The sequence below is a fragment of the Nannospalax galili genome, unplaced genomic scaffold (genome assembly GCF_000622305.1).
Source record: "Nannospalax galili isolate Female #2095 unplaced genomic scaffold, S.galili_v1.0 scaffold120, whole genome shotgun sequence".
NCBI classification, from domain to species: Eukaryota; Metazoa; Chordata; class Mammalia; order Rodentia; family Spalacidae; genus Nannospalax; species Nannospalax galili.
The window spans coordinates 809,554-826,588 of NW_008350324.1; the positions used below are offsets into that span (position 1 = coordinate 809,554).

The following is a 17,035-nucleotide window of genomic DNA, read 5'->3' on the forward strand; positions in this document are numbered from 1 at the left end:
ATAAAAAAAGAAGTAGGTTTTTTGGTTGTGGTTGGGTTTTTATTTAATTTTTTTTTTTTTCCCCCCCCCCCCCCCAATTGGACAATCTTGTCATAAAATATTTACAGAAGAATAAATTTACAAGAACCAGAAAAAAAAAAATGTTTAAATCATTGTAATGGTAAGCACACATCACGAGATAATAGGACAAAATGTAAGGGATCTTGTAATCTAAACAGTGCACTATTAGGACAGAAATAGACCAAATGCAACCATCAGGAGCAAAGGGCCATTCAAAAGCATGGCCCAAAATAAGAGAATGTTTTTAAACTTCTAGGGGAAAAAGCAGGTTGTTTAATGCATGGTACTGCATGTGACAGGATACCCAGCAGGAAGAAGGCAAAACCTGCATCTTACACTCAAATTAATTCCAGAAGAGCAAAGAAATGGAAATTGTGAAATCCTGACAGAAAAGGAAATGGGAGACTTGGAGGGAGGCTGAGAACGCAGGGACAGCGAAAGAACACGGCAGGTAGCCAGGTTTCGTGCAACAGAGGCCTATAAGCCAAATCAGTCTAACTCTTAAGAGTTCCAGAAAGAGATTGCATGATGTCCAGGGAACAGTGGACAGCTTTCTGCAGAGTGACTCCAAGTGGCTGACACTAATGCAGAAACCTATGAATTCACTATTCAAAGAAATGTTAAAATCACAGTGAAATACTACCTTTTTACCAATCAGATTGGAAGACTGAAATCCATAGCCAGTAAAATCACATATTACCAGACTTTTTTTAGAAATAAATATGGTAAATAATGTTGCCCACGTATTTTAAGTCTAAAATAGGATTGTTTTTAATTGACAGGGAATGTTCTACCTCTTAAAATATTTTGGAATGCCAGTTTCCTGGGCAACCCTGTATGTATGAATTCCTGGTTATGGAACACAGTAGGAGAGGGGTAGCTTCCATAAGTGCTAAAGCACAAAGCTCCAGATAGTTGATGATTATTTGCTTTTATGGTGCTCCCTGTGGTGTAAAAAGTATGTCCTTTGAGAAAGATTTGAAACAACTTATTAAAAGAGCAAGTGCTATGTCTGAGAAAATTGATCCAGAGTGGCCATTAACAAGACATATTTTTAATAAAATTACTGGATTTTAAAGACAGGAAAGTCCTTTGGATAGCCAAGCAAAAAGAGATGAAGTCATTTCTATGGAAAAGAAAGTTAGACTGGCATCAGACTTCAACAGCAGAGTTTATGCCAGAGGAAAAAAGGTGTTCAAGACAGAGAGGAAATGTCAGCCAAGGATTTTTATATCCAGCTGAACTGACTTCCAAGTATAAAAGCTGAAGACAAACTTATCAACTTGGAAGAACTGAACGACTTGTGAGCTTTTTCTGACAAATCTGATAGAAAACAAGTTCGAAACACAAAACTACAGACACTCTGACTCAGGACTGGTGGTAAGTGTGAAATATATATTGAGTTGTATCCCTAGTCCAAAAGAGAGCTGTCAAGGAGATGGCATTATGTGCATGTTGAGGGCATGAGCCCAAATAGATTCAGTACAGCTAGTTAGGAAATTGAGCAGTGGGCTGACAAGACCGCCCAGCATGTAAAAGTGCTTGCCACCAAGCCTGATGACCTGAGTTTGATCTCCAGGACCCACATGGTAGAAGGAGAGAACCAACTCCCACTGGTTGTCCTCTGACCACCACATGTACACATGTGCATGCACATACAGTACATGCACACATGCAGTAAAAGAAAGAAATTTGAGCAGTGGCCATGGGAAGAACATAGGCGGAATATCTGGCCTCCTTCACAGGTTGGAAATACTGAGGCCAGTACAGGTGTGTAGGGGAGATGTGTGGCAAAGCCAGTACATGGCATTGTGTTCTAACTCTGCCATCTGGTATCCTGGAGAGGCAGAACTGGAATAAAAAGGTAGACATAGAAGGCTTTAGAAGGAGGGCAAAGCTGTATTTCCCTTTTGAATTGAAGTGTCAGTGTGAACATAGAAACACCTTCCCTGGCCTCCATACTCCAGATACTGCTTCCCAGCAGCACAAGCCAGAGTCATGGAGAAATGGTCAGTTCTGGGTCAGTTGTGGGAAATGGACAAGATGAGTCAGAGCCTCTGGCAGCCTGGAGCCAGACAGCAGGACTGCTGAGATTTCCTGGGGGAGTGTGGGGCACATTGAAGGCACTTGCAGGGACAAAGATGTGTGCTCCCTGCATAGGTGGAAACAGAGTAGAGTCATCACGACAAAGGGTTAACGCCATGAGTTCATAGTAATATTTCAAGACAGTTACTTAGTCTTCTTTGAAGGACAATAGGAATTTATAATTTTTTAAAATATTTTATTTATTATTTTTAGTTTATGTTTATGTGTGTATTGCCTGTGTGTGGAAGACCCGGGTTCAAATCCCAGCCACCCACATGGCAGCTTATCATTATTTTTAAAAATATAAAGAAATCTGAGTATTTATCCTGATTTTGCTGCATCTCATACCATTGGGGACCGAATAGTGCAGAATTTTTCTCTAGACGTATTCTCACTAGTAAAGAAGGGCTGCTTCAGTTAGAATCACCACTTTGGGTTTTTTTGTTGGTTTTTTTTTTTTAAGAATATTTTTTATTATTCCAAAGAGAGGCAATTTTTAACACATTTTTCCAGAAATAACTTGAAGCAGGTTACATAAAAATATATATACAATGAAGTTTAAGGGTGGAAAAATATAAGAAATCATAGATTAAAGCCAGGCATGGTGGCACACATGTCCTCAATCCCAGCACTTGGGAGGCAGAGCCCAGCAGATCTCTGAGTTTGAGTCCAGCCCAGTCCACTCAGCAAGTTCCAGGCCAGCTGGGGTCACAGGGAGACCCTGTCTCAGAAAGACGAAAAAAAAGAAATCAAAGACCAAACATGGGGTCAACTTTGGTGGAATAATGAAGGTTTCCATTAGCTCTGTTCTGCTTTTCTTTTTTTTTTAAATCCTAGTTTATTGGGCTTGGGCTTGCTAATAGAGCATAGGGTGGAGTTTATTTACAGAAGAGTGGGCACCCCCCATTTATGACTGTGCTGGAAAGTCCACACTCAAATATAGATCCTCTGACTTCCCAACAGCCACACAAAATGGTGAGAGAGGTGCCTCGTGGCGTTCTCAGCTTATATATCCTTAGCTCCTCCCTCACATGCAGCTATGGTCAACTGGACTGGGTGGAAGGGGTAACTGACTCCCCTCTCGACTCCTTGATGAGCATGGGAAGGAGGTGTGACTATAGCTTGCTGGCATAGCGGTCTGAGGGCACTTCCAGTTTACGTTCCACCCCTTCCTCCAGCTCTTAAATTCTTTTGCCAACCTCTTTCACAAAAATCCCTGAGCCTCGAAGGGGGTGGTTGGTGGGGGATGATCTTCCTCCTATTGTGGCAAGGCATTGAACTTTTGGGTCTCTGCATCATCTGTTTTCCATGGGCTGTTGGCCCATTTCATTAGGTAAAATCAACACTTGGTAAACTCTAAGGAATTAACAGACCTGGACATGGAGCAGCAACGGCCAATAACATCACAAGAGGGACAACAGGCCTTGTTATCATACCTTTTTTTTTTTTTTTTTTTTTGAGATAAAGTCTCACTCTGTGTCCCAGGCTGGCCCTGAACTTGCAGTCTTTCTAGTCCTTCTGCTTCCTGGGTACTATGAACTCTGTGTGTGTGTGTGTGTGTACGCTCTGGGGATAGAACCCAGGACTTCACATGTCTTGCAAGTGTCTACCACTAGTCTGTGTGTGTGTGTGTGTGTGTGTGTGTACGCTCTGGGGATAGAACCCAGGACTTCACATGTCTTGCAAGTGTCTACCACTAGTCTGTCCCCAAAGGTGGCTCTTGGTGAAAGACCACACCACCTCCTAGAATGGCTGCTTGCCAGATAACTGGCATCTGAATACAGACCCTCTCCACCAACTTTATTTATTTTACGTTCTTAATTTATTTTGTGTGTATGTGGGCATATGCTTGCACGGCATGTGTGGTGCTCAGAGAACAACTTGTGGGAGTTGGTTCTTCCTTGCACTGTGTGGGTCCTGGGCATCAACTCAGGTCATTGGGCTTGGCTCCTCCATCCATTTTCCAACAGAAAATTCAGAACACAAATCACATGGGGGGCACACTCAGTGAATTCTGGATTGTGGGAAGTTGTGGTTAAACAACCTGGCTTCTTCAAGAATAAAATGTAGGCCAAGCATGGTGGTGTACACCTTTAGTCCCAGCACTGGGGAGGTAGAGGCAAGTGAATCTCTTGAGTTCAAAGCCAGCCTGGTCTACATAGTGAGCTCCAGGCTAACTGGGACTACATCATGAAAAAAAAAGACAGGGAAAAGGCAGGTAGTTCCTGTAGATGAAGAGACCTTAAAGCACCCAAAGTTTAGGGACACATGTTCAACAGCCACCTCTAGAAAAAAGCAGGCTACAAAGGCCTGGGGTATGGCTATTGTCAAGGGCTCCTCCGAGTTCTGGTTTTTTTTTTTTTTTTTGGCCTGAGTCATGAGTATGGTTCGTCCCACACTTCTTCATTGTTTGAGGTGACTTTGTACAACACAATTTAAAGAGCAGGTAGAGCAGAGGCTTTTCTGTCACTGAGCTCCCTGAGGATTTGGGGGGCTTCACGACATCTCTGAGGCTGTCACATATATTAATCCCCAGCTCCCACTTGCAGAGTGTGGCTCCGTGTGTGTATGTGCATGTATGTATGTGTATGTGTATTTGTGAGACCAGGTGAGTTGCACATAGTGAGTCCTCTTGCACATCTGCAGTGTAGCAGACATTGTGGGCACTGGGGACACACCAGTGAACAGCCATAAAGCCCTGCCTTCATGAGCTCCTGGGAGGTAATAAAAATAACAGAAGCTGTTTATTCCAGCAGAAAGTGGGAGGTGCTGGGGGGGCACTAAGCAGAAGAAGGCAAGGGAGTGGGCACTGTTTGAAGTAGAGCCCAACTCACAGAGTAGCTGAATGGAGACCTATGAGGAGATGAGAGAATAGACCACAGGTGTCTAGGGAAGGGATGTTCCAGTAAGGCATGGACAGTGCTGAGGTGGCCACAGCAGGATTAGCTAGAACTGAGGTCCCAGAGGCAATGGGGCAAGAGTTGAAGGGACCTGTTGGGTCCTCTCTAGGAGTTGGGCTTTTAGTGTGAGAAAGTAGAAACGTCAAGAATCGAGCCAGAGGCCATGGTAGCTTGGCCAAGCATTTTCATTGCTCCGGTGCAGGAGAAAAGGAAGCAGGAGAGTGCTGCTGAGACCGTGACAGGTGTTCATGCTGAAGATGTGTGGTAGAGAGCCTAAGACACTAAGAGGATTCCAGGATGGCCCAGAGGCCTGACCCCTCTGGCTGCCAGCTGCTGTGTCTGGGGAGAGGTGACATGGAAGGAAGAAGGCTTAGGAAAGTAACTTCTAGAAAGGTGCTCAATATGTCATACTTGAAACTGTGAGGTTGGATAGATTCACTGAGGCCTCCAAGCACAGGAGTAAGGAGCAGCCTGAGCCCCGAGTGCCCTGAGGCAGACTCTGGGGACCAGTTCAGCTCAGCTCAGCTCCCAGCTGTTTTTCCATTGCCTTATCTCCAGAGATGCAGACTGTAGCCACCACAGATCCTGTTCCACATGTCTACACACCACATTATTGACATGTTAGGGTATAGTCCTGAACTCTGCCTCACCTTCTCTGACACTGTTATAGAATTATAAATTAGAAGCTGGAGAGATGGCTCTGTGGTTAAGAGCACTGGCTGCCCTTACAGAGTCTGGGTTCAGTTCCTGCCACCCACATGGAAGCTAAAAACCGTCTGTAACTCCAGTTTCACGGGATTTGACGCCCTCTTCTGGCCTCCATAGGTATTACATGACTTGAGAACACTAACATACATGCAGGCTAAACACTCATACACATTAGATAAATAAATAATAAATTAATAAATAAGGGGCTGGAGAGATGGCTCAAAGATTAAGAGCACTGACTGCTCTTACAGAGGACCTGGGTTCTCTTCCCAGCATCCACATGGCGGCTAACAACCATCTGTAACTCCAGTTCCAAGATGCAATGCCTTCTGACCTCCGAGAGCATTGCCCAGCATGGGTGCACTTATACACATGCAGGCACTACACTCATACACATAAAAATAATGAAATAAATAAATCTTCATAAAATTTATTTAGAGTGCATCATGAATCTGCTGTTTCTTTCGTTAAAATAGACTGCATAATATGACTGGACAACTGGAATTCTTACTGATGTGTTTGGGATTGTTTTCCAGAAAAGCTTTGACCTGGAAATACTACGCAAAGAAAATTCTTTACTATCTGCGGCAACAGAAAATCTTAAACAATCTCAAGGCTTTTCTTCAGCAGCCGGATGACTATGAGTCTTATCTTGAAGGTGGGTCTCCCCTTAGTTTTGGTCAGGGGTCTGTGATAGGTAGCCAGGCAGGCATGAGAGCTGGCCCTTGGGGTACAGACCAGATAAGGAAGCCATGCTGCCTGGACTTTGTGGGGGGTTGGTTATGAAGGGACATACTGAAACTTGCAGAGAAGGTTTTGGTGGCATCTTAGCTGTCAGCTCAAGTGATCGTGTTACCTAAAGACTGTATCATTATAATGTGTAATTATTTCAAAGAGAATGGAGCTGGGGACATGCTCAGTAGCTGAAGTGCACAGGCACAAGGAAGGCCCTGAGTTCAGTCACCAGAGTCCATGTAAGAAGCCAGGAATACTGGCACACACTAGTAATCCCAGCACTGGGGAGGTGGGGACAGGAGGATTCCTAGGGCTCCTAGATCAGCCAGCATGGTCAACTCAGCAAGCCCCAGGTCCTAGTGAGAGACCCTTCTGTGTCAAATACATGCATTGCTTTTGTTTGGGGTTTGTTTTGTTTTGTTTTGAGACAGGGCCTAGGGTAACCTTGAAATTACATCATCCTGAGGATTATAGTTGTGCCTAGCCCTTGTAAGTCTAGGTCTGTTATGTCCTAGGCCCTTGAGTTTAATCACTGCAGTCCATAGTGCCTAATATAGATGCTTGCTGATTTTATGAAAGTCTAATGTCACCCAAGAGGAAATGAAGAATCTCTTAGTTGACTGAACTGAAGATGTCCTGATCACCTTCTCATCTACTTGTGCACTTCCTAGAGATGGGAATCCTCCTCTTGTTTACTTCCCAGTTCAGAATAGATAATGGTCTTTGTTTTCTGTAGGTTATAGATGAAAAGTAAATATTTGTTTATCATTTTTCAAATACAAAGTTAAAATTTCAAACAGTCCTTCCCATCACCACAGTGCGGTGGAAGCTGTTGGGTAGCTGCCATGGCTGGGTGGAGGCAGCAGCTCAGGACCCTCCAGTGAGCATACACTGCTGCTGCCAGCATAGGCTGGGCAACCAGCTCACATGTGAACTGAGCCTCAGATGAGCACATACCCACATGGCAGCTATCTGCTGTGCAGCACAGGACTGTGGCCTGGGCTAGGTCTCTTGATGCCCTCAACTGCCTTCAACTCCTTAGAGTGTAGATGGGGGTGTCAAGTCCTAGACTAATCTGAGTGAGGTCACCTGAATTTAAAGGTGACTGGAAAGCTTCCAAGAAAAATGTCCTATAGCCAAATGCTGGTGGCAGCCATGCACGTCAGGTTGAAAACTGACTGAGGGTGGTGTGGCAGTTTTAGCAACAGGCTTCCTGAGTGGGTACTTGCTCTAATTTGAAGGTGGAGTTGGCTCCAGAGTCTGTTCCCTATACACCCTTAAGAGGTATATTGTTGAAGTGGCCTGTTGAAAACGCTGGCTCTCAGTGTAGTTTCTATGAGGGATTGCCCTGTGCTGTTCAGGTTTTCATTATTAGGAGAGCAAGATACCTTGAGATCTTTCCTATGGTGTTTGTTTCTCTTTGCAATAGACAATGGGACTACACCACATGTCCTGCACCTTCTGAATCATGACCTCAAAAAGAAAAGTTTGGTTTGTCCAGGCATGATGATGCACACCTTGAATCCTAGCACTTAGAAGGCAGAGGCAGGTGAAGCTCTATGAGTTCCAAACCAACCAGGGCTACACAGTGAGACTCTGTCTCAACAAAACAAACAGAAATTTGGCTTTTTGTTTTTTGGGGTTTTTTGTTTGTTTGTTTTGTTTTTTTAAAGTATGAATTGCTTTCTCCTTTCCTTTGTAGCAGAGGAGATCTCTGTGTTGCAGGCGAAGTTCTGTGCTCACTACAAAGTGAAAACATTTGTTCCTTCTCACTGTGTAGCACATGGCCTGGCATCCAAATGGGTCTGATAGGTGGTGTGAGAAGCCACAGCCTAGGTGCCAGGTCCACAATACACTATTCAGAATGAGCATTGACTCCACTCTTCTCACCTTCAGGTGCCGTCTACATCGACCAGTACTGCAACCCTCTCTCCGACATCAGCCTCAGAGACATCCAGGCCCAGATTCACAGCATTGTGGAGCTCGTGTGCAAAACTCTGCGTGGCATCAACAGCCGCCACCCCAGCCTGGCCTTCAAGGCAGGTGTGGAACTGCTTTAGATCCACTGGTTTTGGAAAGGAACACCTGGGGAGTGGGTTAGCTCAGGGAGGTCAGCTTGCAGTCCTGTGGTGTGGCAGAGTGATGCCTGACACAGTGGCACATTTACCTGGATGAGGTAAATACTGAATCCACCCTGTCTTCTGCCTGTTATCTTGGCACAAGATTGTTAGGCCTGTGCCAGTCTGTGTATTGGGGTTGTCACAGCCTTGTTTGTGCGTGTGTCCCAGAGGAGATCTCTGTCTTGCAGGTGAATCCTCCATGATCACAGAGATAGAACTCCAGAGCCAGGTGCTGGACGCCATCAACTATGTCCTGTACGACCAGCTCAAGTTCAAGGGGAACCGGATGGACTACTATAATGCCCTAAACCTGTATATGCACCAGGTAAGTGTGGATATAGTAACAGGGAGAAACATGAAACCCCCTCTCCGTAGCCATGGGTTCTGCATCTTCTCAACCAACCCTCGACAGTCGTGTGTGCTGACCCTGTACAAACACATCCTCTACTATCTAAGCAGTGCAAGCTGTACATAGTATTTCATGGTACTGAGTGTTACAAGTGACACTGTGATAATTTAAAGCTTGTGGGAGAATGTGTGTAGGGTCTGTGCACACATTGCCCCCATTTTATAGGAGGAATTTAAGCATCTGCAGACTCTGTTGTCCCTGGGGTGCCCTGCAACCAGTTCCTCTGTAGATACCCAGGGAGGATGGTGTGTTTGTGTGTGTGCATCCTGTGAACTCATCTCTGATGAGTTCATTTCTTCTGATAAGTACTATGTCTTTTTGTCTCTGAATGCCAAGTGAGGCCCATTTTTCCTACCACAGGCTATTGCTATAGATTAGATCTGTTGTGGAATATCCTTTGTAAGCAAGCCCTTGAGCTAAGTATGTCTAGAAGTGGGCGTTTTCTCCGACTCAGTTTGGTTAGTCTATGTCTTGTGACACTGAACTGCAAACCAGCTCCGGCAGGGTCAGTGGAAGCTATGGCTGGCCACATGGGCTGTCACACTTTTGATACTTGTATTTATCCACTTCCTGTCTTGCCTCTATTTTCTTGTCTATTCTAGTGTTTGTTCTCTGGCTTCATTGTTTTGTGTTGTTTTGTGTTAGTTTGTTTTCTTTTTGATCTTACTATGTAGCCCTAGTTGGCCTGTACTCCCCGTGGACCAGGCTGGCCTCAGATGCACAGAAATCTGCTTGGCTAGTCCATAACTTCATTTTCCGTTGTCATATCTTACATGTTTTTCCTTGAAATTGCTTTAAATTCTTTGTGAAAGGAGACCCCCTATCTGGGGTCAGCAGACTGCCTATAAGGGATTAGGCAGCTTTGCAGGCCATGTGGTCTGTTGGCCTCCTTGTAGAGTGGAAGGGGGCATAGAAAGTTTTGAGACAAGAGCCTATCTGTTCTCCAGCAGAACTTGTGTGTGGATGTGGAAACGTGGAATTCATGGGGTTCTGCTTGTTTGAGACAGGCTTTCTACCTCTATAGCCCAGGCTGGTCTCAAACCTTCAAGTCTACCTGCCTCAACCTCCCAAGTGCTGGGATTGCAGGCATGCACCACCACGCCTGCTTAATGTTATTTTTGTGTCACAAAATAGTATTGTTTTTATTGTTGTTTCAAACATTTAAAAAATGTGAAAAATTAGGCCAGAGTGCTAGATTGCTTGCCCAGTGTACACTAGGCCTAGGTTTTCATACCCCACACTACAGAAAACAAAAGCCCCAAAGAAAAGGAAAAAAAAAAATGGATACAGTGCTGGGGCACACCTGTAATCCGAGTACTTGGGAGGCTGAAACAAGAGAAATGAAAGTTTGTGGCCAACCTGAGCTACCTAGTGAGTTCCAAGGCCATCCTAGACTTTGTAGAAAGACCCTGTCTCAAAAAAAGAAGAAAAAGAAAAACCTTTCCTGCTGGCCATGAGAACATAGCTGGTTGGCTGGGTTTGATCCCTGATCTAAGTCCACCCCAGAAACCTGCATCAGTTGTGAGCACTGAGTGAAAGCCAGAACTGCTCCCTCTAAGCCTCAGCTTTCCTTCTCCAGGTGTTGATCCGCAGAACAGGAATCCCCATCAGCATGTCACTGCTCTATCTGACCATTGCCCGGCAGCTGGGAGTCCCGCTGGAGCCCGTCAATTTCCCAAGCCACTTCCTACTAAGGTGGTGCCAAGGCGTAGAAGGGTGAGCCACCCCTGGCATGCTGTGGGTGCTGACTGGAAGTTGGGTTCCAGCGTTGAATTGGGTGTTACCAAGCAGGCTGAAAAGAACCAGCAGGGATGAAGCTGTTTGCTTCTGGGTGCATCAGTGTGAGTGTTCTGATTGTGAAAGTCATATTGTACTGTCCTTACACAAAATACTACTGTTGGGGGAGGTTGGGCGGAGGCTACCCTGTCTTGTGAATCTACAGTTATCTCAAATCTAATTTTTTTAAAAAAGACTAGGACTTAAAGGTCTGCCTCTCAAGGTCTCTTTGTTTCGAAGTAGATCAGTTCAAAGAGTTTAGAGACTCTTTCTCTATTCTTCCAAACTCCTCCCTCCCACTCATGTGGAACTTGAGAGACAGAGAAGGAACACAGGGTGGGCAAGCTCCCCTTTGGCAAGGTTAGTGATGGGTGTGCACTTGGAAACCTGGCTGAGTTCTGTTGTGTTCTAAGAATGTATGTTCTAGCCTGCTGTGTTGGAGGAAAGAGCTCTTTGATAGGTAGAAGTTTGAATCTGCCATTTTAGGCTGGGAGGGACAAGGCTCTTACTGTATCCTGTTCTTTGAAACTTTCTTGAAGATAAGTCAGGTGAGCTGCTGAGCAATATGATAGAAAGTCCCTGAGATTTGAAGCCAGACACTTCAAACTTTGGCTTCCTCTGGGCCTCAGTTTCTTCCTCTAAAGTGGGGCTAGCATTTGTTGTAAAGTGGCTTGGAGGGGTCAAGGGTACCCTCCCAACCCCAGCGCATGCACACACATACCATACTTCCCACCTAGCGGAGTCTCTTCCTCCCCACAGTGAAAACAAGTGCAGTTGTCTCTGCACACCCCTCTGGTTTAAGAAGAAAGATTTTTTCTGTGTAGTGCCTTGTGTGGAAGTTTGTCCCTCTTCAGCCCCAGGGGTAACCACCAGTTAGTCTGAAACTTTATTCCCATGTAGACTGATTACTTAATTACATTCGCATGTTTCTTTTAACAATAGGCTTCCCTTATTTTCCAAATATTTGTTCCTAGAAGTGTATTAGTGGTTTAATTTTTGGATGGTGAATATTAATTTTCCATTATTTTAAATGACTTCAGCCCATTCCCCTTTTTCTCATGATCTGACCAATCTCCCTTGTCTATAAAATGCCCATGCAACAATCTACCCAGGGTTTCCGCACAGTCTAAGGCGTTTATGTTGGTTCTGTATGCAGTGCAGTGACTTACTCAAGGACAGGGTTGTTTGTGGCTACAGTGAACATATATTACAATATAAGTAAATGATACATTTTATTTTTTGTTTTGTTTGGGTATTTGAAACAGGATCTCACTATGTAACTTAAGGCTATCCTGGAACTTGGAATCCTCCTGCCTCATCCTTCCCTCCTGAGTGCTGGAATTACAGTCTTACGCTACCATACCATGCTTGAACAGTGCAATAATTTGTTAGTACCCATAGTGTACTCGTAGGAAGCTTGTAATCCCAGCTACTTGGGAGTCTACAACAGGTGGCAGAAACAAATTCTAAAAGACTAAGCCATTGAGAAAAGGGAGCACAGCCCTTAGCAGCTGGACTCGACCCTCTCTGCCCCTGCTTTGTTCTCTGCCCTGTACCAAGACAATGTTGTCTCCATTGGGAGTTCTAGGCCAGTCAGAGTTGCGTAATGAGACCCTGTCTTAATGAGTGAATGAACAAATGAAATCCTGTATAGAAGGCGAATATGTGGCACATACCTATAATGCCAGCACTTGGAAGGCTGAGGTGGGAAGAGCTCAAGTTTGAGGTCAGCCTGGGCTTCATGGCAAGACCCTGTCTCAAAAACAGACAGGAAAACAAAAAAGTCCTGTGTGGATATTAATTGAAACCAGAACTGCTCTTACTGGGTTCCTGTAGTAACATGGGAACTGTATGAATATGGTTCTCCTTAGTGCCCTTCAAAAGCTCTCACCAAGCTCTGCTAGGGTTCTTCCTAGGAACTTGAGTTTTGTTGCTGTTACAAATGTTAATTTTCATTTCATAAGTGCTGGTGGCATGCAAGGATATGGCTGGTATTTAGATCAAGGTCTGATGCTCAGCAGCTTTGCTAAAGAAATCCTCAGTGTGGAGAATTTGTAGCTCTTGGGCAGTTATTGTCAGTAGCCAGGTAGCTTTGATTGTTGGTTTTTTTTGGAGGGGCGGGGGGTTCTTTTTGTTTTGTTTTGTTTTTTTTGTCTTTGTGACAGGGTCTCCCTGTAGTCCCAGCTGGCCTGGAACTCACTAAGTAGATCAGGCTGGCCTTGAACTCACAGAGATCTGCCTGGCTCTGCCTCCCGAGTGCTGGGACTACAGGTGTGCCCCCACCACGCCCAGCTTGATTCTATTTTCTAGCCTCATATGTTTACTTCTTGTCTTACTTTGTTGACTAGAAGAAGCAATGATAGTAGACACCCTTGCCTTGGCGTCGGGGGCACAACTCAAACTCCTTTTTTGGAGACAGGGTCTCACTCTGTAGCCCTGGCTGGCCTGGAATTCACAGCCTCTGCTTCTGCCTCTGCCTCCCGAGTACTGGGATCAAAGGGGTGCACCAACCACCACACCCTACCAAACTTTTTGTTTTGCTTGTTTTTGTTTTTTTTTTTTTTTTTTTTTTTTTTTTTTTTTTTTTTGAGTTGGTCTCACTATGTAGACCAAGCTGGACTTGATCTCACAGGGATCTGTCTGCGTCTGCCTCCTCAGTGATGGGATTAAAGGCATGCGCCACCAAGCCTGGCTTTAAACTTTTTTGCTTTTTTAATTCATTTATTTCTGTGTGTGTACGTGTGTGCGCACATGTACGTACCTACATGCATCCATATATGTATAGCTCAAGAGGACAACTTGCTGCAGGAATCTTCCTTCCACTGTGTGGTTCCTGGTGATCGAACACAGGTCATCCGATTTGCCTGGTGGCAACTGCCTTTTACCCACTGAGCCATCGGGCTGGCCCAGGATCCCTTTCAAGTGGAATGCTTTTCAGTTTACACCATCAGGGCTAATGTCTGGGATCATCAAAGCTACCTTCCACACTTCTAACTTGCTAAGTGGCATTGATATGTAGGCCCTAGATTTTTGTCAAAATTATTTTCTGTCATTTGGACATGGTTTTTCTCTTTTAGTCTATAGGTGTTAGAATAGTTTAAGTTTGAGTTTTTGTTTTGTTTTATTTTGGGAGTTAGATTTTTGTGTGCTACAGATTAAATATGGGCCATATGCTTGCTATGGCTGTGCTGTACTGTACCACTGAGGTTCACCCAGCCCCATAAATTGTTCTTTAATGTTCAATTCTGCTATTACTCTTGGGGTAAGTCTAGTTCAGTCATGTGTTTTAAGGACACGCTAGTGCATTTGACATATTATGTCCACTTTGTTTTGCATCGTAATGATCTTGGCTCATCCTTCATGCACTTATCCTTAGGAGGTTCTAGCCTCATAAAAAAGGTTGAAGAGTTCTTGTTTCTAGAACATTTATGTAAGTCTTACGTCTTTGCCAAAACTGTGCTATAAACACAACTCAGGAAAGACTGGGATATTTAGCAGCCAAAGAGAAAATGCCGTGTGATTGCAATGGGCATGAAATCCAGATTGCTCAAAAGAAACACCACTGTCCTCAACAGAACCACCCACAGCCCCTGTGAGCCCTCGAGGACACACTTGGCAGTACAACAGATTGTGTCACGTGATGGCAGTTGCTCTGCTCTGTGGGGCAGAGCCCGAGGTTGTGTGGGTACAGCAGAGGGCTGGGTCCTAGGTGGGTTTTCCCTGGCCCTCACAGGCCCAGGACCCCCAGACCAGCAACTGCTGCTGCTCTACAGTTGACAAGCAGCCTCAGTTGTGCCCAAAGTCTTTCACTGCACTCAGGATCAATGTTCCTGGCTGGGAGCTGGGGGACCCTCTTCTAACAAGCTCTGTCACATGGCACACCTCACTGCTGCCTCTTTTTTTTTTAACTTCTTAAACGTAGAGTGTGCGTGCATGTGTGTGTGCATGCGTGTGTGTGTGTGTGTGCGCGCACGCACGCACGCGTGAGTGTGGAGGTCAAAGGACAACTTTCAGGAGTCACGACTCTCCTTCCACCATGTGGTTCCCAGAGATCAGACTCAGGTTGTCGGACTTGGCAACAAGCACCTTTACCTGTGAGCCATCTTGCTGGCCCTTCTGCCATTCAGTTCCAGGTGGTGTGGTCATCGTATAGCTGAGCTTGTTTTAAGAGTCAGGTTTTAAGCTGGGCAAGGCCTTGATGGCATTGCTAGAAATGGTGCTTTGAGCCTTTGGCCTCTGCTTTGAGCTTCTCATTGCTGGCATTTAAAAATTGATTATTCTGTCTCATGGGACAGAGCAACCCTGGACATCTTTGACTACATCTACATAGATGCCTTTGGGAAGGGCAAGCAGCTGACTGTAAAGGACTGCGAGTACTTGATTGGCCAGCATGTGACGGCAGCACTCTACGGCGTGGTAAACGTAAAGAAGGTGCTGCAGCGGATGGTGGGCAATCTGCTGAGTCTGGGCAAGAGGTGAGGCCAGCTCCTGCATGCGCTGTGTGGGCCTTCAGTGCTCTGCTTGTCTTACTAAGAAACTGTTGAATGAGATTCACCTTGAGATTGCGAAGCCATGGAAACAACTGGTTTGTGACAGCTGCTCACAGCTGTGCATGCTGAGTGGCTGCTCTGAGGTGCTTCTGTGGACTTGCTCTCTGCACGCATGCTGGGAGCATTCTTCAGTGACCAGGGTGTCTCGGACTGACAGAGATTGCTTTTCAGAGGCAGGGTGTTCTCTTGCCCAAGTGCTTTTGACTTTAGAATTTACCCTTCTATTGCCAAGAGAAGAAAAACAAAGTATGAAATTTTATCTTGCTTCAGAGTTCAAGGAAAATGATCTCAAGTAAATAGCAAGTAGTAGGCTATATGTTATGATGATATTTTTCTGCCTCTTAAGATTCTTTTTTTAATAGATTATATTTTTAGAGCAATCGTAGGTTGACAGCAAAATTAAGCAGACCGTAGAGGGAGTTCTATAAATGCCTGCCTATATACACACACAGGCTATAAAGGGAGTTCCAGAAACTCCTGTCTGCATGCATGCAAGCCTGCTCCCCACACACGTCCTCCACCAGAGCAGACACTTGAGGTGTTTGGGGTTTTCTTTTTGGTTTTTTGGGGGGGTTTTGGTATTTTTGAGACAGGATCTCCCTGTAGCCCCAGCTGGCCTGGAACTCTCTATATAGACCAGGCTAGCCTCAAACTCACAGAGATCCACCTGTCTCTGCCTCCCAAGTGCTGGTATTAAAGGCACGTGCCACTATGCCTGGCCAGAGCAGACACTTGTTAAAAGTGCTGACCCCACTTTGACAGGTCGCCCCAAGGTTCATTCTTACTGGTGTAAAGCTCTGTGGATCTGGACACATGTGAACACATGTCCACTGTTACAGTGCTGCATGGGGTAGTTTCATTGCCCTGGGAGTCCTGACTACTTCAGAGTTCAGCTTACAGGGCAGAGTCTCCAGCACTTAGACAAGTGTCAAATACCTTTGGGGGACTGATTAAGGGGTCTTAGGATTTTTTTCCCTTAAAGCAAGAGTGGCAGGTGAAATGGTCTCTATATTTGTTAGAAGAAAGGTTGACAAGTTGGCATTCCCCGGTTCCCATGCTAACCAAGACTGACCTGTTTAGGTCCTCCTGGTCCACATGTGCTAGCCTTTGTCAGGTTATATAGATCTAGATCCCATGCTGTGGAAAAGAAAGCGCTTGCTGAAATAATATCTCCTTACAGTTTTGTTGAGGTGACTGTGTAATGAAGGCATGATTTTAATATAGTGCAAGATTTTTAATCAGCGTGGATTTTGTTAAGAGTGTCAAAGAACCAATGAACAGAGGGGAAATTTGGGGGTGAGAAAACACTAGGAATTTGTGTTGGCTACTTTTAAACTTGCCGTGAGAAAGGACTGTTGGCTAGGAAGCCAGCAGAGTGAGACATGGTGTTTCCCCAGGGAAGGCATCGACCAGTCCTACCAGCTCCTCAGAGACTCCTTGGACCTATACCTGGCGATGTACCCAGACCAGGTGCAGCTTCTGCTCCTCCAGGCCCGGCTCTACTTCCACCTGGGCATCTGGCCAGAGAAGGTAAGTATCTTACTTTGATGCTTGGCCCTTGCCTTAGAGAGGAAAGTTTTAGCTTGAGATGTGGCTGGCCCAAGTTCATCCTCATATTAACAAGGGAGTAAGTTCAAATTTACTAGTCTCCCAATCCTGACCTACAAATCAAGTTTCCTTCTGTCTTCTCTT

At 45.2% G+C, this 17,035-nt stretch overlaps 1 protein-coding gene across 3 annotated transcripts in view; it reads left to right on the forward strand.

The window, feature by feature from the left end:
* Fbxo21 (F-box protein 21) overlaps window positions 1–17,035 on the forward strand; it is a 43,815-nt gene that overhangs the window by 6,969 nt on the left and 19,811 nt on the right. For all 3 annotated transcript variants that reach the window (XM_008847451.3, XM_008847452.3, XM_029570572.1), the window contains exons 4-9: window positions 6,290–6,411; window positions 8,385–8,531; window positions 8,797–8,933; window positions 10,597–10,733; window positions 15,089–15,268; window positions 16,741–16,873. In XM_008847451.3, coding sequence (XP_008845673.1) covers window positions 6,290–6,411; window positions 8,385–8,531; window positions 8,797–8,933; window positions 10,597–10,733; window positions 15,089–15,268; window positions 16,741–16,873 — 856 coding nt within the window. The remainder of the gene's footprint in view (window positions 1–6,289; window positions 6,412–8,384; window positions 8,532–8,796; window positions 8,934–10,596; window positions 10,734–15,088; window positions 15,269–16,740; window positions 16,874–17,035) is intronic.